At 43.9% G+C, this 20,260-nt stretch overlaps 1 protein-coding gene across 8 annotated transcripts in view; it reads left to right on the forward strand.

Annotated features, from left to right (window-relative positions):
* Positions 1-20,260, forward strand: part of nrxn2b (neurexin 2b) — an 856,499-nt gene that overhangs the window by 261,267 nt on the left and 574,972 nt on the right. For 7 of the 8 annotated variants that reach the window (XM_056442212.1, XM_056442207.1, XM_056442213.1 and 4 more), the window contains exon 5: positions 7,300-7,317. The exons of the other annotated variant lie outside the window; for it this stretch is intronic. In XM_056442212.1, the coding sequence (XP_056298187.1) occupies positions 7,300-7,317 (18 nt within the window). The remainder of the gene's footprint in view (positions 1-7,299; positions 7,318-20,260) is intronic. 8 annotated transcript variants of the gene reach the window in all.

A 20,260-nucleotide genomic window follows, 5' to 3' on the forward strand; every position in this document is an offset into this window, starting at 1 on the left:
CCAAAAGAAAGTGGTGTCCCTGTCACACCCTAACACTAAAGAAAGTGCTGTGTCCCTGTAGCCTCCTAACCCTAACCCTAAAGAAAGTGCTGTGTCCCTGTAGCCTCCTAATCCTAACCTTAAAGAAAGTGCTGTGTCCCTGTAGCCTCCTAACCCTAACCCTAAAGAAAGTGCTGTGTCCCTGTAACCTCCTAACCCTAAAGAAAGTGCTGTGTCCCTGTAACCTCCTAACCCTAACCCTAAAGAAAGTGCTGTGTCCCTGTAACCTCCTAACCCAAGTGCTGTGTCCCTGTAGCCTCCTAATCCTAACCCAAAAGAAAGTGGTGTCCCTGTCACACCCTAACACTAAAGAAAGTGCTGTGTCCCTGTAGCCTCCTAACCCTAACCCTAAAGAAAGTGCTGTGTCCCTGTAACCTCCTAACCCTAACCCTAAAGAAAGTGCTGTGTCCCTGTAGCCTCCTAACCCTAACCCTAAAGAAAGTGCTGTGTCCCTGTAGCCTCCTAACCCTAACCCTAAAGAAAGTGCTGTGTCCCTGTAGCCTCCTAACCCTAACCCTAAAGAAAGTGCTGTGTCCCTGTAGCCTCCTAACCCAAAAGAAAGTGCTGTGTCCCTGTAGCCTCCTAACCCTAACCTTAAAGAAAGTGGTGTCCCTGTAACCCTTTGACCCTAACCCAAAAGTGCTATGTCCCTGTCAGAATCGTAGACTGTGATTCTAACTGCACATGCGGACATCTGAAGACTTAAAACAAATTATTGAGTAAAATGTTGATGGTATGAATCAGTACTGAGAGACGGTGGAAGAGAGACGGCAGAATGGGAACTAACGCTCAGGCATCCAACGTCATGTACCTCTTTACAGAATCCCTCTTCACATGCACTGCTTTGGAAGTCAGCGTGACATCACTCTGACATCAACGTGTTCTCCTGTGTGGTCAAATGTTACTCAGATAGAGTGTGTAACGCCGCTGTGGAGCACATTAAAGTCGCTGCTTTGGCAAGAATCAATGTTCTTTTGAACTCGACTTGATATCCAGCACGGCCACGTAGCTTTTTCACACTAAAAAGGTCTATGAGTAATCTTCTTTGAAGTGAGATCACGAGCCAACAGGGAGTCTCTGTCTCTATGAATACAATCTGTCGCGGTGACACGAATGAAATGAAAATGTTACGCAACTCAAAACCTAGAAATACACGTGGTTCTTTGTCGCCCTGGCCTTTCGTTCGTTTACTCGGCCAAACGCAGACCGTTAGCTTGAAGCAGACCATTTCGGGGGAAGGCCAGACGGGGGATGATTATGTTTCAGGGGAATTCAAACGGAGGCACTGAAAGTCCCATGCTAGATCTCTTTGCTCTTTGCATCTCGTTGAATGCTGCAGCTCAGGCTCAGCGTGCTCTTAGCACTCGGCTGGATGAACACTTGACTTAATGTCAAACTTCGTAACGCCAAAGTGACCGAAGCTTATTGGAAGCGTCTGGGACGTCGGATCTACTTCATCAGTTGGATATCTGACAGCGGGTAACGGGCGAGCCAATAGAGTCTTAGTGGGAAGAAACAGGGACAGAAAATTACTGCAACTTCATGATTGCGTATGATTTCTATGCGGGATCCAAAACCGGTGGCACTGATCACGAGCATGAAGAATAACGATGTAGAAATAACCAATCTTGTCAGGATGTCGGAGCCAGAGATATTGGACCCAAATGCCAACAACGTTTCCACAGAAGATTTATTCCTTTACAGAAAACAGGTCAGACATGAACTAAACAGGAACACCCACATGCACTAAACAGAATGAACCCACACTGGGGAATGAGACAAACAGGGTATATATTAATATATTGCACATCATGAGTAAGATAGAAGTGAAATATATGGTTTGTTACATGAAAAAATGTAAATAAAAAATGTGCCGAAATGGCCGTTTTGGAGACTTCGCCTGAATTCTCTAGACTAAAACCTCTAACTTTATTCAGCTTCACCTTTTCAAAGTCAATCTTTGCAGGGAGAATATTTTAATTTGATTTGTGAGAGTTTTAAACCTTTCAACTGCCTTAATCCAAAGATGTCATCATCCTGGAAGTGCTTTTTTTCAATTCGGACCTGACATTTTAATATTTTTTCTGTGTGCCTTCTTCATTTCCTCTTACCCAGTAACATATAGACTGATATGTACACATCTCAACAAAAGAACACAATGTTTAAAAAGGTAAACATGTTAAAAATTAAAGTAGCCCTAGTGGTTGCGAGATACAGGCTTTTTAGTTTCGGTATGCAATTTTCAGAGCAGAGGCCTAAAAAAACCTTGGGGCTTAAAAGGTTAAATACACAGGGAGGGTGCAGGTGATTGGACACAGGGGAACGAGACACAGGTGGACACAATGAGGGCGGGGCTAGCAATCACACCGGAGGAACCAATCAGGAACAGAGCAGACGATCACAGGGACAGGAAGTGCAGGGAAACAGAGGACAATAGAGACGAGGACTTCAAAATAAAACACAAAACAAGACATAAAAACTCCGGGTCATGACGACTCTTCTCGCCGATGGTCTCCTGTCCTTGTGTAGGTCATATAGAGGCATCTCTATTCACCTGCATCAATTCAGCTTCATGCAGGGTTATATATCATGAAGATTGTATGGAGGCACATTCATATGAGGTTTAATTTTACAGGTATGTTTTTAATCCACCATGATTACCATTGTTCACTCAAATAATATTTACCTTCGCATTGAAAATGCGGAAGGTTATCTTTTGATCGCCGTGTATTTATTTATTTGTATGCGTGTTACTCGCATAACTCAAAAAGTATTAAACCGAATCGCATGACATTTGGTGGGATGATTGGTTATTATCCGGGGACCATTTGAATCGATTTTGGGATCAATCGGGTCATGAAAAGGTCAAAATCTTCTTTTTACCATAGCACAGTCAATTGTTATCCAATTGGCATGCAACTAATGCCAACATGTTCATAATTCAATGCCCAATCTTGTGATATACGAAGGTATGCGCTAAACCGAGTGCCCATTCTAGTTCATTTAGTTTTTAATAAGTCTTATTGCAACCGATCGGCACAGCATTAAAAATAATATTACTTTTAGAGATCCGCTCATACTAATTGCTGATCATTGATGTATATTGTTGTTTTATTATAGCAGCTTGTCTACACGGCTCCAGACGATGATTATTGTTGCCACCGTCCCAAAACTTATTTCATTTGCTCTGAAGTCTAAACGTTATCATTTTACTTTGTTACAGTAATTTATAATGGGTTTCTTTCTTGATTTAAAACACACACAATTCAAATAAGAAAATAAAAGATTATATTTGTATGGATTGAAACAAATCTTGTAAATGGTAGTTTTAATGATGTATTATAATCTGCTTAGAAGTTTTGTGAACAGGTCAATATCCTGAAAACATCTCCTTTAGAGAACTGGATTTATTCAAATTTCCCACCAACACTACATTTTACGAATACATTATAATGTTATAATGTATCTTTGCTTTACACATATGTTCACTGAAAACAGCCTGAACGCATCATAATGTTATAATGTGTTAGAATGTACCTTTGCCTAACACCCACGTTCACTGAACAGAGCCTGAACACATCATAATTAGGGTCCTCGCTACGACTTCGTCGTAGAGGAACCTATTGTATTTCTAAGAGTTATTATTTTTCTCTCCACGGAAACCTCGACTGGCCGCACACCTCAGACCGCAACCAAGTGAAATTTCACACGCATATCAGAACTCGTGAAAAATTTAAGATTTTTTAGTTTTCGTATTTGTTTAAAAAAAATGGTCTCTCTAGCGCCCCGTTGAGGTAGAAAGCTAATACTTTTTTTCAACAATGACCGATTGACTTGAAATTTGGTATACAGGTTCACTTGGACCTGCTCTACAAATAAGTTCATGGTGGCAATCAAATGCGCCTCCTTAGATTTTCCACCATTTTGAATTTTATAAAAAAAACAATTTTTCACTTTTTTCCAAAACGCTTTGTCCGATTCAGCCAAACAATTGCTGCGGTCCATTATTGGTTCAATGTCATAACTACTGAAAATCTTGTTGATATCTTATTGCATTCAGAGAATATAGACCAATGAACATTCAAGGGGTGTGGCCTAATATTTGAAGTCCGGCCGGCACCCCCGACGTGCGAAGCAGGAACGAGGACCCGTTCATCGCTGCTTGCTGCTTTAATATTATATTTAACTTTGCCTAACACACATTTTCACTGAATAGAGCCTGAACGCATCATAATGTAATAATGTACCTTTGCCTAACACCCACGTTCAATGACCAGAGCCTGAACACATCATAATGTTATATTTACCTTTGCCTAACACACATTTTTACTGACCAGAGCCTGAACGCATCATAATGGAACCAAATGGAACCTCACTAGTTCATCTCCTGTCCATTTAAAAATGGATTATTTTTTAAAAGATAGCATTTTTAGAGATCGGCGACTAGAAAAGCATAAATTATGTCCTGATGTGTGACGGACCGTGAGCGGAGATCCGTACGGACGGTCCACGGCTCAGCCGCTACTTCAAGGGTAACCGTAGGTAAGAGTAGGTAAGAGTAGGTAAGAGTAGGTAACCGTAGACCCGTTCCCACAGAGTAACCCATGCCCAGGTGGTCGTGCTCTGCGGTGAACCTCTAGTGTGGGGTTTCAGGGTATTCTATTCCTCCGTGGTGTGGATAGCCTTTCACTTCCACCCATTTATCTCATTAGGTGAACTCTACCAGTCAAACAATCTGGATGGAGGCCGGATACCAGCGGCGTTCCCTCGTCGGTTCACCGCTGTGGAACACGAGCACGGTCACACTGCCTTTCCAACGTAACCTCTTGAGGATTCAGAAAATGCACAATCAGCATTTCCATACTTCGGTGGGTGGGGGGAGTGGTTGTTTCTGTGTCGACGCCACACCAGGAGCAGTTGTAGCTGTTGTTGTGGTCAGTAGAGCGAGACGGGGCGGAGAGATGAAATATTTATCGTGAAACAGTTCAAGTGAGCGTCGAACTCGTGGGAGTTTTTGACTGAACTCATCGATTTCTACCGCGTGGTTCTTGATATCGCCTCAGGCTCGGGCGCTTCCCCGGGGTTTTTCCAAGAGCATCAGCTCGGCTGATGACCGTGAGTCTGACAAGCTGAAAGAACGACGCACAATGATACACAACTGTCTGCTGTCCTGGCTCCTCGGTGGTGGAAGGAAGTACACATCTTTTCCGACTATATCTGGATTCAAAAACATGACGCAATGTGATCACCACAAAGATATTTGTTCATCATGTATATAAACCTGCAAATATTTCATATTAAATATCTGATTTATTTGAAAAATATTAATTTAGTATAGGAATATATGATAATTTTTTGCTTCTACCTATACCTTTTCAGTCTTTATGTTTTGTTTATTATATAGAATAATATTCTCTTGTATTGCAAAGATTGAAAATACACAATCTGTGTGTGTGTGTGTGTGTAGCTTTCTACAGTTAGTGCAACCTACAACAACAACAATGAGACACACAACAGGCGAACAACTGGTGGAACAAATCAAGCTAATATAATAACACATTTAAAGGCTCAAGTCAGGTTTATTAACACAAAAATAACAGATAAATAGATTCTACTAGAGAAAAAAACATTTGGTAAAAAAATAAAATGTAGTAATTAAATGGATATGTTCAAAATAATATGTTTCAAATGAAATAAACCGTAAATAAAATTGAATAACGTGCAAATGAAGAGAGCCTGATAACCTGCGTATGCTATGAGGCAGAAGCGTAAGTTGCCGCTTTAGCTTTGAGGGTTCAGTGCTACGTTAGCATTAGCCCACACACTACACACACACACACACACACTGGGCTTTTTTTTATCACCACTTTCGTCGTAATTTATTTCTTTTAAATACTTCTCCATGACTTTCGCTACAGGCTAGCTAGCGGATAGCTAACTGTCTTCTTCTGCCTATTGGAGCTTGTAAAACAACCGACTGACGCATTACCGCCACCAAGTGGAGGGAAGCTGTATTGTAACTGAGCGTCTCAAGGATAACACAAATATCTCTGGCGTCTTCAATTGATAACTACGCAGTCCCGCGGCCCACGGGCGTAAAGCTGAAAGTTGTGTTAAGAATCACTGACTTAAAGGTTGTTTTCTTGACACTTTTCACACAAACTACACTCATTCACATTGTTAATTAGATATCCAATCATGCATGCAAGGCTAATCACTTTAGTGTCATCTTCTGTTTCTAAAGGTCATAAATCAAAAGGGAAAAATACTTTGCATATATACAATACAACAATAATGTTATTGAGTGCAAATCAACTACCATGAAAAAACTCCTCCACCCTCCATTGATTTCAACTGTGCTCTTGCTTTAATACGTAACACCTGCCGACAGCTAAAATCTTTAATAAGGAATCTGACCTGACAGCGTGGATCAATATTTCAAATGAAAATTATGCATTGTTATTAATTATTTTTTTACTTTCATTTTTGCATCATCTCTTGAACATTGGACGGACTCCAAAAGGAGAATGAGCCGGGCTGCGTTCCCATTTAATTAAGCGCTGCGGTGAGGTCTCGGCTGGTCCTTTGGATTTCTCTTCCTCGACGACCCTTCATCTCTCGCTTCATTTATGAACAACAGTGACGGTGTGAACTCCACCCGAGCCCTCCGAGGTCCATGTGCCATGTCGAACTAGTTATTACAAATATATAACATACTAGTTGTGCATTTCTGTCACTGAGGGATATTTATAATTGGACTTATATTATGTGTTCTTCTTGGCTAGGTGTTTTAAAACCTGCCCAATGGGATAACATATTGTTATTAAAAGCCACACATGCATGGTGAATGCAGTTAGGGAGACATCTTTTCATTTACCTTTTTCTTTACCCAACAACACAATTATTTTTTTAATGAGTCGCTACTCTGGGTTATTTTTGGAGTAGCGAGAAGTGGAAAGTGAATTTCCAGAAGTTAGCTGTTGCTAAGAGGTCTTCTTCTGACCTTGTAAGACTTTTAGGAAGAAAACAGGAACGCTGGCTTCTCGGTTGTTTTCCTCCACCATCTCAATTAGTAGCTAGTAGAGGTTTATGTCTGGGGAGACATCGGATGCTAATTGGAGTCAGGTTTAGCTTTTTCACCTCGAGCTACTGGACCTCATTGTGCTGTACCCATCTTCTGGTAAGCGGTGTTTCCAAGTGACTTTGTGCTTTGGCTCTCTGAAATGATTTCCTTTTTTTTTGTCATCTCTTTTTCTACAGGAGACTCATCTCAAGTCGGTAAGTGGACTTCTTATGCTATATATATATACATTTTCATTTATTTATTTATGTATATACATATATTTATATTATAAACATATTTATATATATACACATATATATTTATATGTATATATATATGTATATTGTCACGTCACGGGCTGTCCCTAGTGCCGTCTAGGGTGGGGCAGTGCAAGGGAGCAATAAAAACTGGCAAAAGGCAAGGATTAAAATAAACTAGACGGTTTATTCATTCCAACAAAATAAGACAAAGTCCATAGTCCAACCAAAAAGTGTCCCGGGGGAGAAAAAGGTTCTTTAAATAAAACTTATCCTCAAACAAAGTCCACTTCACAAAGTCCTCCTCTGGGTTGTTCTCTTGCTCTGGGGTTCGTCCTGGAGGCCCTTCTCCTGGCTTGTCCCGCTCCTTCTCTCCTTTGTCCTCTGCCCTCTGTCTCCTCTTAAGCTTCCCAGCCCTGCCTCAATTAGATGTCCTAAACACCTGCAGCTGGGTGAGTGGTGAGGCAGGCTGGGAGCTGTAGTTTTCCACTGAGCGGCCATTTTGTCAGGTGGCCGCTGTAATCGAGTGGGAAAATAGCGTCCCTCCACTACCTGACCCCTTGTGATGCCACATATCCCTCTCCCCGGGCCTGGCGTCCTCGGCAGGGTGAAAGACCGAAGGCATCACGGCGGACAGGGCATCCGCGTTCCATGGCGCCGTCCTGGCCTGTGAACAACAGAGAAGTTAAAGGCTGGAGGCTTAAGAACCACCTGGTTACCCTGCTGTTTGTCTCTTTGTTTTTTGCCATCCATTGCAACGGTGAATGATCCGTCACCAGAGTGAATCTCCTTCCCAGCAGGTAGTACTTGAGGGTTTCCAGAGCCCATTTTAAGGCGAGGCACTCTTTTTCCACGGTGGCATAGTTCTTCTCTCTGGGAAGCAACTTCCGACTCAAATAAAGAATGGGCTGTTCCTCACCTTCCTTGATCTGGGCTAGCACAGCCCCCAGACCCACCTCCGAGGCATCTGCCTGGACCACAAACTCCTTGCTGAAGTCAGGGGCAGTAAGGACCGGTTTTGAACACAAGGCCCTCTTCAGGTTGTCAAACGCGTCTTCTGCATCCGGGACCAGGTCACCATCCGGGAGTGTTTCTTGGTCGTCAGTTCTGTAAGAGGGCCGCTATCGTAGAAAAGTCAGGGATGAACCGCCGGTAATAGTTAGCCAATCCCAAAAAGGATCTCACCTGCTTCTTGGTCAATGGTTTTGGCCAGTCTTGTATGGCACAGAGTTTTGCCTCCTGGGGTTTGACAAGGCCCGCCCGATAATGTATCCCAAGTAGTTTGTCTCCCAAGGCCAGCTTACATTTCTTGGGGTTCGCCGTCAAGCCTGCCTGGCGGAGGGACTCCAGCACCTTCTGCACCCTCGGTAGGTGACTTTCCCAGTCTGGGCTCTGAATCACAACGTCATCCAAATAGGCAGAAGCATACTCTTGATGGGGTTTGAGTACCTGATTCATCAAGCGCTGGAACGTGGCAGGCGCTCCAAACAGTCCAAAGGGCATCATCCGGTACTGCCAAAGGCCTCCGGGGTGGCAAAGGCCGTCTTCTCTTTTGATTCTGCCGATAAGGGAACCTGCCAATAACCCTTTGTGAGATCCAGTGTAGTCAGGAATCGTGCATGGCCCAGGCTTTCAATCAGCTCGTCAACCCGAGGCATGGGATAGGCATCAAATTCAGACACGTCGTTTACTTTTCGGAAATCATTACAAAACCGCACCGAGTTGTCCGGCTTGTTGGCCAGAACAATGGGGCTTGACCAGGCACTCTTGGATTCCTCAATCACATTCAACTTTAACATCTTCCTTACCTCCTCGTCAATCAGCTTTTTACGGGCCTCGGGCGCCGGTAACGGCTTTTGGTTGACCGTTATTCCTGGCGGGGTGCGTATTTCATGTTCAACCAGGTGGGTGCAGCCTGGGAGGGATGAAAATACATCCTGGTTACCGTCCACCAGCTCCTTTGCCTGCTGCAGCTGGTGAGGGGACAGGTCCGGGCCAAACTGCACTTGGTCCCGGGCAGGTTCTTCTGGCACTCTGGGTGGAAGACAATTGAACAGCGCCTCCCGAACATGCCATTTCTTTAAGAGGTTAACATGGTATATTTGCTCCACTTTCCTCTTCCCTGGTTGCCGCACTTTATAATTGACTTCCCCAACCTTTTCAATTATCTCATATGGTCCCTGCCAAGAACTTGCATTCCACAGTGGGCACCAGAACTAGGACTCTGTCTCCTGGGCTGAATTCTCTTAGTTGCGCTGCTCGGTTGTACGTTGCCCTCTGCTCCCTCTGGGCCTTCTCCATGTGTTCCTTCACAATGGGAAAAACAGCTGCCATCCTGTCTTTCATCATCCCCACGTGCTCAATCATAGTACGATGGGGACAGGGCTGCTCCTCCCAAGTCTCTTTGGCTATGTCTAGCAGGCCCCTGGGTTTGTGAGAATACAACAGGTCAAAGGGTGAGAAACCGGTGGAAGCCTGAGGAACTTCCCTTATCGCGAACAGAAGGTAGGGTAGCAGCTGGTCCCAGTTTCTTCCGTCTTTGTCGATGGCCTTCCTCAGCATGGCTTTGAGGGTTTTGTTAAGCGCTCCACTAGCCCATCTGTCTGGGGGTGGTAGATTGAGGTTCTTACCTGCTTCACATGCAAAAGCGCACACAGTTCCCTGGTGACTCTGGACATAAAGGGGGTTCCTTGGTCAGTCAGAATTTCCTTGGGTATCCCAACCCGGCTGCTGAAGAGGAAGAGTTCTTTTGCTATTTGCTTAGCATTTGCCTTTCTCAGGGGGATGGCTTCTGGGTAACGGGTGGCGTAGTCTACTATGACCAAGATGTACTGGTGTCCACGGGCACTCTTGGGCAGCGGCCCCACAATATCCATGCCTATCCTTTCAAAGGGAGTTTCTATGATTGGCAAGGGGATAAGGGGGTTTTTATAAGTGGGTTTTGGTGCAGTGATCTGACACTCTGGGCAGCTGCGGCAGTAGTCCTCTACCTCTTTGTGGACTCCTGGCCAAAAGAACCTCTGCAACACCCTCTCTTTGGTCTTTTCTACCCCCAAGTGGGCTCCTAACAAGTGGGTGTGGGCTAACTGCAGAACGGTGGAGCGGTGAGGTTTGGGCACCAGTAGTTGTTCCACAATTTGCTCCTTACTTTTGGTAACCTGATATAAGAGGCCATTTTTCACCGAAAAATGAGGGTAGGAAGGAGCCTCCCGGGTTCCCACCAATGTTCCCTCTAGTACCTGGACATTCGCTAGGGCATTTCCCAGGGTGGGGTCCTGCAACTGCGCTGTTCCATATTGACCTGTAAGGGGCGACCTTTCCGGGGGCCCCTCAGCATCCTCTTCACTTGGCCCCGGTAGTGGCTCGAACCCGTCCGATTCCGAGCCACTAGATGCCTCGGCCAAGGCTTGTACTGAAACTGGTGGGACAGAACCGGGTGTGGCAACATTAACCCAGGTGTCATATGTTTCACAATAGTTTGCCTTACGTTTCCGGGGCTCACGACCGAGTATCTTCAGGGCTTCCCTCCACAGCAGCGGGAAGGCCGGGCAGTCACGCCCAATCAGGACCGGGACAGGAAGATTCCTGATTACGCCCACCTTAACTTGAAATGTGCCCTTAGTTGTAGTTAGTTTCACCATGGTGGTGGGGTACTCATGGGTGTCTCCGTGGACACACACCACCTGGACGGGGTCGCCTTGAGCAGGGGAAGATGCTTCCAGGATGGCCTCCTGTATCAGGGTCCTGGCACTTCCTGAATCGAGCAAGGCTTCTACATCCCGTTGATTCACAGTTACGGGGCAAGTGGGTCGCCGGTCTCCACTTGGCCCCAGGAGGGCAGCAAAGTGCACATGGGGGCCACTGGCGGAACCGGCTGTAGGCATGGGCTCATCTAGCTTTTGACACTGCCATGAGATGTGGCCTAACTCGCCACAGCGATAACACTGGCGGAGCGCTGGGGTCGGAACGGCTCGTGGCTGCCCAGGTTGCCTATCCTCTCTATAGGGTGGGCCGGACTGGGTGTTGGTCGGCATCGAACCTCTTTGGCGACCCGCCCTTGGCTGGGCGGGAACAAACCCCCCAGGCTCTTTACAGGGTATGCGGAGCATTTCGGCAGCGGCCTGGTACTGCTCCACAGCTTCTATTAACTCTGTAGCTGTTCGTACCTTCTGGTGACCAATTACCCTTTTTGCTTCATAAGGCAGAGCCCGTAAATACCGGTCCATAACCAGGGTCTCTATGATGTCGGCCGGGCTGCTTCGGTCTGGTTCCAGCCACCTTTTTGTCACTCTTATCAATTCATGCATTTGGGACCGGGGCGTATTACTCCTTTGAAAAGACCAGTTATGGAAATGTTGGGCCATGCTACATTTAGTAAGGCCCTGCCGACTCAGAATCTCTACTTTTAATTGGTCATAGTCTTGGGCAATCTGGGCCTCCACATCCTGAAAGGCTTTAAGTGCCTCACCTGAGAGGAAAGGAGCCAGGAGTCCAACCCACTGCCTCCTCGGCCACTCCTCTCGAACAGCAGTAATTTCAAAGGCATGAAGGTACGCTTCCACATCATCAGAAACTCCTAGTTTAGGGATAAAGTCCGCTACTTTGGGTTTCACCCTTCGTACCTGTTGGAGCTCCTGCTCTTTGAGTTCATTAGCCCTTACTTGTTGTTGCAACAGGGCTGCATTGATTTCTTGCTGGGCCCTCTGGCTCTCCACCAGCATCTGCACCAGTGACTCCATTTGGGATGGGTGGCCTGGTATTTGAAGTTCTGAAAAAAACAGGGCCAAGTCATCAATATCTTCACTCCCACTCATCCGCACTTAGGCCCCAGTGCCCGCATTCTCCACCATCTGTCACGTCACGGGCTGTCCCTAGTGCCGTCTAGGGTGGGGCAGTGCAAGGGAGCAATAAAAACTGGCAAAAGGCAAGGATTAAAATAAACTAGACGGTTTATTCATTCCAACAAAATAAGACAAAGTCCATAGTCCAACCAAAAAGTGTCCCGGGGGAGAAAAAGGTTCTTTAAATAAAACTTATCCTCAAACAAAGTCCACTTCACAAAGTCCTCCTCTGGGTTGTTCTCTTGCTCTGGGGTTCGTCCTGGAGGCCCTTCTCCTGGCTTGTCCCGCTCCTTCTCTCCTTTGTCCTCTGCCCTCTGTCTCCTCTTAAGCTTCCCAGCCCTGCCTCAATTAGATGTCCTAAACACCTGCAGCTGGGTGAGTGGTGAGGCAGGCTGGGAGCTGTAGTTTTCCACTGAGCGGCCATTTTGTCAGGTGGCCGCTGTAATCGAGTGGGAAAATAGCGTCCCTCCACTACCTGACCCCTTGTGATGCCACAATATATATATATATATATATTTACATATATACTGTCGATGCTTGTTCTTTTATATATCTCGCCCTGCTGCCATGTCGACTGACAGGTTCCAGTTCATCTTCATCAGCAGGCACACAAACCAACAAGCCACCAATTATCACTTTTGTTTAAATCTTTTTTTATTGATTTTGCAAACACGAATGAAGAGTAATACCACCCTGAAGAAGTTGGGGTGTACCGAACATGACCTTCAGTTTGTTGGAGGTGGTGTACCCGTGACACGCTGTCACTATATACAACGATTGCAAATGCAATGAACACAACGACCACGATAACAGTCACTTCAAAGTACATTTAAATATAGAAGGAATTAAGACAACATGCATACACTACTACAACGATCTCTTTTAATGTAGATGTAGCCTCGTGTACAAGCGTTCCTGTTGAAGCTGCTTAACGCTGAAGAGAAACCACTGCAGCGCTCATTCTCTCTCTGCCCCCCCCCCCTCATTTATATTCTTTATTTGATATTGCCGACCACATCACCTTTTAATGTGTTCGTACTGTGTGCTGAAGGGTGCGAAACGTCTGCTGTGCAAAGACAGAACTCTCCGTCCCTCCCTAACTGCGTCCCTCTCCCGATGTAAATGCACATTTAGAAAAGAGGTTTCAGCCAATGAATTGCCAGTTTTTTTGGGAGCCCGGGCACAATTGAGTTTGAACAACACTTCCAGCGGTGTCACGCTGCACTGAGGATCCAGGGAGTCAATGAGCAGCTCCAGAGCTTTGTGAAAGGGCCTCGAGTGTGTCGGGTGTTCCAGTAAAAGACTCGATCTGCTATCACGACCGAGGGACTTGCTACTGTATGTGCATTGGGGGGGGGGGGGGTACCTTTTCATTCACACTCGGACGGCTTTTAACACCCTCCACTTATCAGCCTTCCTATCCGTGCATTCGAGCGCTTCCCGTGTCGGAATGGGGACTTTTAATTGCAATCCAGATATTCAATTCATATCATGCACCGCTAACGGCTCACTTTCCGTTAGCTAAGCGCCTCCGCATTGCGCACAGTTGAAAAAAATGGACCTTCCCAATGCGGTAACTTATGAGAGGGAGATGCAATCTTTAGGGTACGATCTTTATTTCCTTATAGCCCATGTTGTGGTGGATCAGGCCTCTGGTGCTCTGGAGCATTACGGGATTTTTTTTTTTTCTTTATTGAATTTTTTTCTCTGTGTAACAGAACAACAACAAAAAACGCGACGAAATATTGTAGAGGACAAAAACAAAAACTTAAATGAATGGAAAATAATAACAAATAATACAAATAAAGAAAAGACATGAGTAGAAAATATATAATGAATTAATCAAGGGTGTAGTGGAAGATTTTCTGTCAATCTGGAAAGAGGAAATAATAATAATTTAAAAAAAATATTCAAATAAAGAAAAGATAGACATGAGTAGGACATATATAGTGAATTAATCGAGGGTGTAGTGCAAGATTTTCTCTGTCAATCTGGAAAGAGGAAATGAAGTCTCCTCATCACAATTGCCTCCATCTGTTTTCATCCTTGCCAGGAGGAAAGTTGTGACACAGCTTCTCAGGGAACTCTGTCACACAAGATTCAAGTCACAACAGTCACAGCCTTCTTTATACAGATCTAGGTAACGACAACTTCTCTCCTGCATCCTGAAAGGTCAGCTCCTTATCTAGATCGAGACCCTGAGAACTTGAATCTGCTTCCCCTGACCCTATCTCCCCTTCCTGACCCCCCGCTGTGAAAAGCCATTAACTTTACGGCGGCAGGCTGGTCCACCCGTTATGTTCCCTGTAAACTAAATCACTCTCCCAATAAACTCCTCCTCACCTCAGCTGTGCTTTCACATCATAAACATTACTATATTTAACATCAAAGGGCTCGCAGCTGAGAACATTACTCATCTTCTCTATGTATACAGTCCATATTCAGCAGTGCTGTTCTCGGGGTCTTCTTCCTGACTGTGGGTCTTTCAATCAGGGGGTTGGCGGTTCAATCCTAGTTGATATGTCCTTGAGCAAGGCACTGAATCTTGAGTTGCTCCCTGTAGCTGAGTCTACGGCGTATGAATGTAACATGACTGTAAGATGCTCATAACATATAATGTAATACTTAGGAGAGTACAGTTTTCTATGGAGTATATTTCCTCCACGGAGCATTACGGCTTTTTACAAAAAAAACGTCGGCAGATTATTTCTATCTGTGAATATGCTGACATGTCACAGAACGCTGGCTTTCTATCTGCATTTCATTTGGAATCGGGGGGAGGAGGGGGGGGGGGATGATAGCGGAGATGGACAGACTAATGGGACGTGTCCACGCCGCCGCACCGCCGGTGAGCAAACGAGTTTAAAAGTCTAACTCGCAGCACTCTGCGGCGGCCGACTCTGGCTTTAGTGATGTGTCAGTGTTATCGCTCGCCCACTAATAATTAGCTTTGTCTCGCTGCGGTCGCGGCGATGCATTATGAATGTGGAATAATAATCAACACAGCAGAATGCAAAGCGAGCATTGAGTGGAGGAAAGAATCCCCACGGGGAATATTTCCCCCTTTTTCTTGGAGGTCTGTGCTGTGATGATTCAAGTGTCTCTCTTGATCCTGATATGTAAATAGGTGTGTGTGTGTGTGTGTGTGTGTGTAGCTTTGTCCAGTGAGTGTTTGGCCCAAATGTCTGATGTCGTCTGAATACTAATGTAGCATGTTGTCCATCTGCGGCAGTTGGAGCTGGAAACTCCTTTGGGGACATAGTAAACCCGGGGGTGCAGAGTGGGGATTAATACTCTGAGGCCACGCCCACCTCTTGCCCCCCGGCGAATCAAAAGCCGGAGAGGGAGAGGAGTACAACTCGAAAGAAATAGAAAAGGTTTATCTGGGGGGCTAGTCAAAATTGAGTTTGGTATTTTTTCTTTTTTTTTCTTCAAAAGTTGAAAAATGGCGTATTTGTATATGTCGAACACGATGAGTGACATAGAAGTGAAATATTACGGTTTGTTACTTTAGAAAATACAAATCCAAAATGGCCATTTTGGAGTCCTCGCCTAAATTCTCTGGCCTCAAACCTCTGTAACTTTGTCTAAATTTTAATATTTTTTCTTTGTGCCATCTTCATTTACTCTTAACCAGTAACATATAGACTGATATGTACACATCTGAAGAAAAGAAAACAATGTTTAAAAAGGTAAAAATGTTTTTAAAAATATATAAAATAGCCCTAGTGGTTGCAGAGATACAGCCTTTTTAGTTTATTGATCTAAAAATAATACTGTGGTGCAGAGATGCATATTCACCGTACATTTCTTTAAAATTGTAAAAAGAAATCCTAACCTCCCCAACACATGACACATCCAGCTCCACACCACATCAAAATATCATAAAAGGGACATTTATATGTTGTTTTTCTGGACAATCGTTTTCCCTCTTCACTGCCAGGCTTGTGAGGCAGGTATAGTGACGGAGGTAATTGCTGTCCCTTCAGTGTAGCAGCAGGCCGGCCGGCACACTACACACACAGATCCTTATCCCATTGGTGTGTTTCATTGTGACTCCAAAAACAGGCATTGGCAGAGGCAGACGCCTCCTTCAGTGCACATCTCTCTCTGTGTCTGTCTCAAGCCTTGTTCTCCTCAGCTCAGATGATTAGCATCTCTCTCTCTCTCTCTCTATCTTCCCTTTTTTCTCTCTCCATCCCTTGAATGCCAACCCCGGGCTAGTCAGAGCCAGCAGAGGCCTCTTCAAGCTGACGCTGCGACGGGATTGGCTTCATCACCACACATGACGCTGAGGATGCTTAGTGAACCACACGTCTACAATTAGGACGGGGAAATGGAGGATTCAGCCTGTCGGATGGAGAGTGGCACTTTAGTCGAAGGCCGTGTTTTTCTCGACACTAAGTGTCCAATCGTCTCACGAAACCTCTCAAAACGTGTCAATACAGAGATTTATTTTTTACTCTAACCACGTTTTTATTTTAATGAAACAGAATTTTACACGGTTGGAAACATTCCCTCTGTGCCTCTGCTTCCTTCTGGACCGATACGGGTACGAAGGCACAGCCTGCGTGGTTCATAACTGTCCTCATTTATGAGCGTCTTTCATCACCGTGGTCATTACAACGCTGCACACTGAGGAATGTTCCATTGATCGCAGCGACCCGGCGACTTAATTAAACACGTCTAGAACATCAGCCACGGACGTGGGAACAAAGGCAATACCGACACACACCAAAAAACACATTATTTCCCCTGGAAAAGCAACCAGTACTTGAGTTATCGTCCCTGCCTGGTGGGGATAAACAAAAAGAGCCAAACAAAATGGCCGACGTGCAAAATAACTCCCAAGCCGGCGGCCACATTTACATACTAGACGAGGGCGGTAATGAGATAGCTACCTGAGATAATTGCTACTTAAGGCGTCCGGCTCTCATTCCCCTCCCACAGGGAACCAGTTTAAATCACCACAATTAAATGTGCACTCATTTGCTCCATTTGAGGCCCCATTTATGCCATTTGATGCTCCGATGTGTCTTAACACACCCGTAGATTAAATAGAGGAAGCTTGGACCAGGCAACGAGCAACGATACACGGATGTATGGATAGAAAGAATGATAGAGAGACACGAGTAAGAGTCTCCATTTGTATTTAAACAGACTCGCTTCCTTCTGTTATTGGTATGCGCCTCACATTGGGACTCCATCCTGATTAGCTGGATTACATTTGCAATGGTAAACTGTGTATTTCTATTATCTACATGTTTCTTTTGTCGTATATGCATCATATTGAATCATCAGAAACTCGACACCTCGTCGTGTTTGTTTCCCTCCAGTCGGGACGTGTCTGGGCTGAGAATGTGCCCGGGACTCGGAGATGGATAGCCAGCAATTTTTTTGGCAGTCATTCTAACACAAAAACAATTGTTGAGGTATTGGACCTCTTCCTTTGAGATTGATCTCTATGTCTCTGTTGTTGGGATCGGGCATGTGGATGAGGGATGTTATACATGTCGACTTTGTTTTAAGCTTTTCCGCTTTTCCGCTGGGCAGATTGATCTAAATTGACCCGTTGTGTCGTATGCTATCACGTAATTCCATGAAGTTGTATACATTTAGGTGGCAGCTATTGGTTCGATCATATATGATCACTATCTTATATTTTATTTCGTCAGTCCGCTCGCGCAAATCCCGGAACACCTCTAGTGGCAGAACCAATCAGAATGCAGCGTTTAACGTGTGAGGATGCAGAGCTTCTGTCGGCTTCGTGGTGGAGATGCAAAACAAAGGGTTTGTCCTCAGAGCCTCATTATCTACATAAATGTCTCAATTACACCCCCCTGTGATTTCTTTTGACGATTGTCACCCTGTATATTATATATTATGTATGGTACATTCAGGGGCGTCATTAGGCCCATTTTAGGGTGGCATTTTTTTATTTTGTGATGTCATTAAATGAAACTATTATTTCTGGCATGGTCACGTTGTTTATAACTCTAACATGCTACATACGTAGTGCGTTCTGGTTTGTATGATTTCTCCCCCTTAACATTACAATATAATAGCCTATACGATAAATGTAGGTATATTTGACAGTGAAATTTTTCATCTTTATCTCAGTGATAGTGTCCAAATGAGCACAACATATCACTATGACCCTGACATTCTGTGTTATCATATACTGAATGAAGCAAAACTACAGAGCAACATTACACTCTTTCTGATTGAACATTTCTACGAAGAAACAATAGAAACAATGGAAACATTGGATATCCGGGGCCCCAAAAATAGATTTCCGTGCAAATATATCCATGCATGCTGCTCCCCATGGGGCTTAGCCCCCCCCCTTTTAGATTCAGATTCTAGTTTAGTTTAGTTTATTTCGATCAGCAATACTATACAAAAATCAAAATTTCAACAAAAGAAGAAAGTGGCCGACCAAAAGGGTCAAGGCTGAAGCTATCAAGCTTATAAGTGCCCTAATCTATGCTTTCATGAAAATACTTATTTTAGAGAACCATTACATATACCTATATATATATATATATATACATAAACATATACACATGCATACAAATTCACACACCCATATAAACATATATACACACACATACCTACATATACATAAAACAATCAACAAAACAAAAACAAAAAAGCTTGTCCCCATTATCCGTTACTTATGAAGCGTCATCAATGCTGTTACGTCTGTACTTGTCCAAAGTCATGTCTTTAAATTTTTTTTTAAATATCACCAGATTCTTATTTTCCTTGATGTCATCAGTTAAACTATTCCACTGATTCACCCCACAGACAGATGTACACATGTTTTTTAGAGTTGAATGAACAATCGGCTGTTTGAAATTCCATCTCCCTCTTAGTTCATACTCTCCTTCTCTATCTCTAAAAATCTTTTGAATATTTCCAGGAAGTGAATTATGTTTAGCTTTGTACAGAATTTGTGCTGTTTTGAACTCTACTATATCCCTAAGTTTCAGTGTATGTGATTTTAAGAACAGTGAACTGGTGTGCTCAAGATATCCTACATTATTTACGATTCTAATTGCTCTCTTTTGCATGATGCATAATGGCTGTAGGGTGCTTTTGTATGTGTTCCCCCACACTTCAACACAATAGGTCATGTATGATAGAATGAGAGTGTAATATAATGTCTGCAATGATTTATAGTTCAGTATGTGCCGTGTTTTGCATAATATCCCTACAGTTCGTGCTAATTTGGACCTTACATACTTGACATGTTGTTTCCAGCTAAAGTTGTGGTCGATTATCACACCTAAAAACATATTCTCGAAAACTCTTTCCAGCATAACACTATCCAACATTAATTCTACCGGAGTATTCGGATGTATATTTTTATTACCAAAAACCATAAATTTTGTTTTTTTAATGTTTACTGATAATTTATTGACATCGAACCACAACTTTAGCTTACTCAATTCTGCCGTGACAACCTCCAACAGCTGCTGAAGGTTCTCCCCAGCACAGAATACATTAGTGTCATCAGCAAAAATAACATAATTCAATATTTTAGAAACATTGCAGATGTCATTGATGTACAGTATAAATAATTTCGGTCCAAGAATTGACCCCTGCGGAACACCACATATGATATCTAGGAGGAGACCTAGCTACACCCATCTGAACAAACTGTTTTCTGTTTTCAATGTAACTTTTTAACCAATTTAGCCCTACCCCTCTAATCCCATACCTTTCCAGTTTATGTATTAAAATACCATGATCAATTGTGTCAAACGCTTTCTTTAGATCGACAAAAACACCTACTGAATATTTTTTGTTATCACTGTTACTTGTTAATTCTTCGACTAAATCCATTAAAGCCATTGCAGTTGATCTATTCGTTCTAAAACCATATTGTCTGTCCATAAGCAACTCATATTTGTCAATGAAGCTGTCCAACCGCACAACAAAGAGCTTTTCGAGAATTTTAGAGAACTGGGAGAGCAGTGAAACTGGCCTGTAATTAGTAAATAGGTGTTTTTCTCCAGCTTTGTGTACTGGGATCACTTTAGCAGTTTTCATAT

Source organism: Pseudoliparis swirei, chromosome 21, assembly GCF_029220125.1.
Source record: "Pseudoliparis swirei isolate HS2019 ecotype Mariana Trench chromosome 21, NWPU_hadal_v1, whole genome shotgun sequence".
In the NCBI taxonomy this organism is placed as follows: domain Eukaryota; kingdom Metazoa; phylum Chordata; class Actinopteri; order Perciformes; family Liparidae; genus Pseudoliparis; species Pseudoliparis swirei.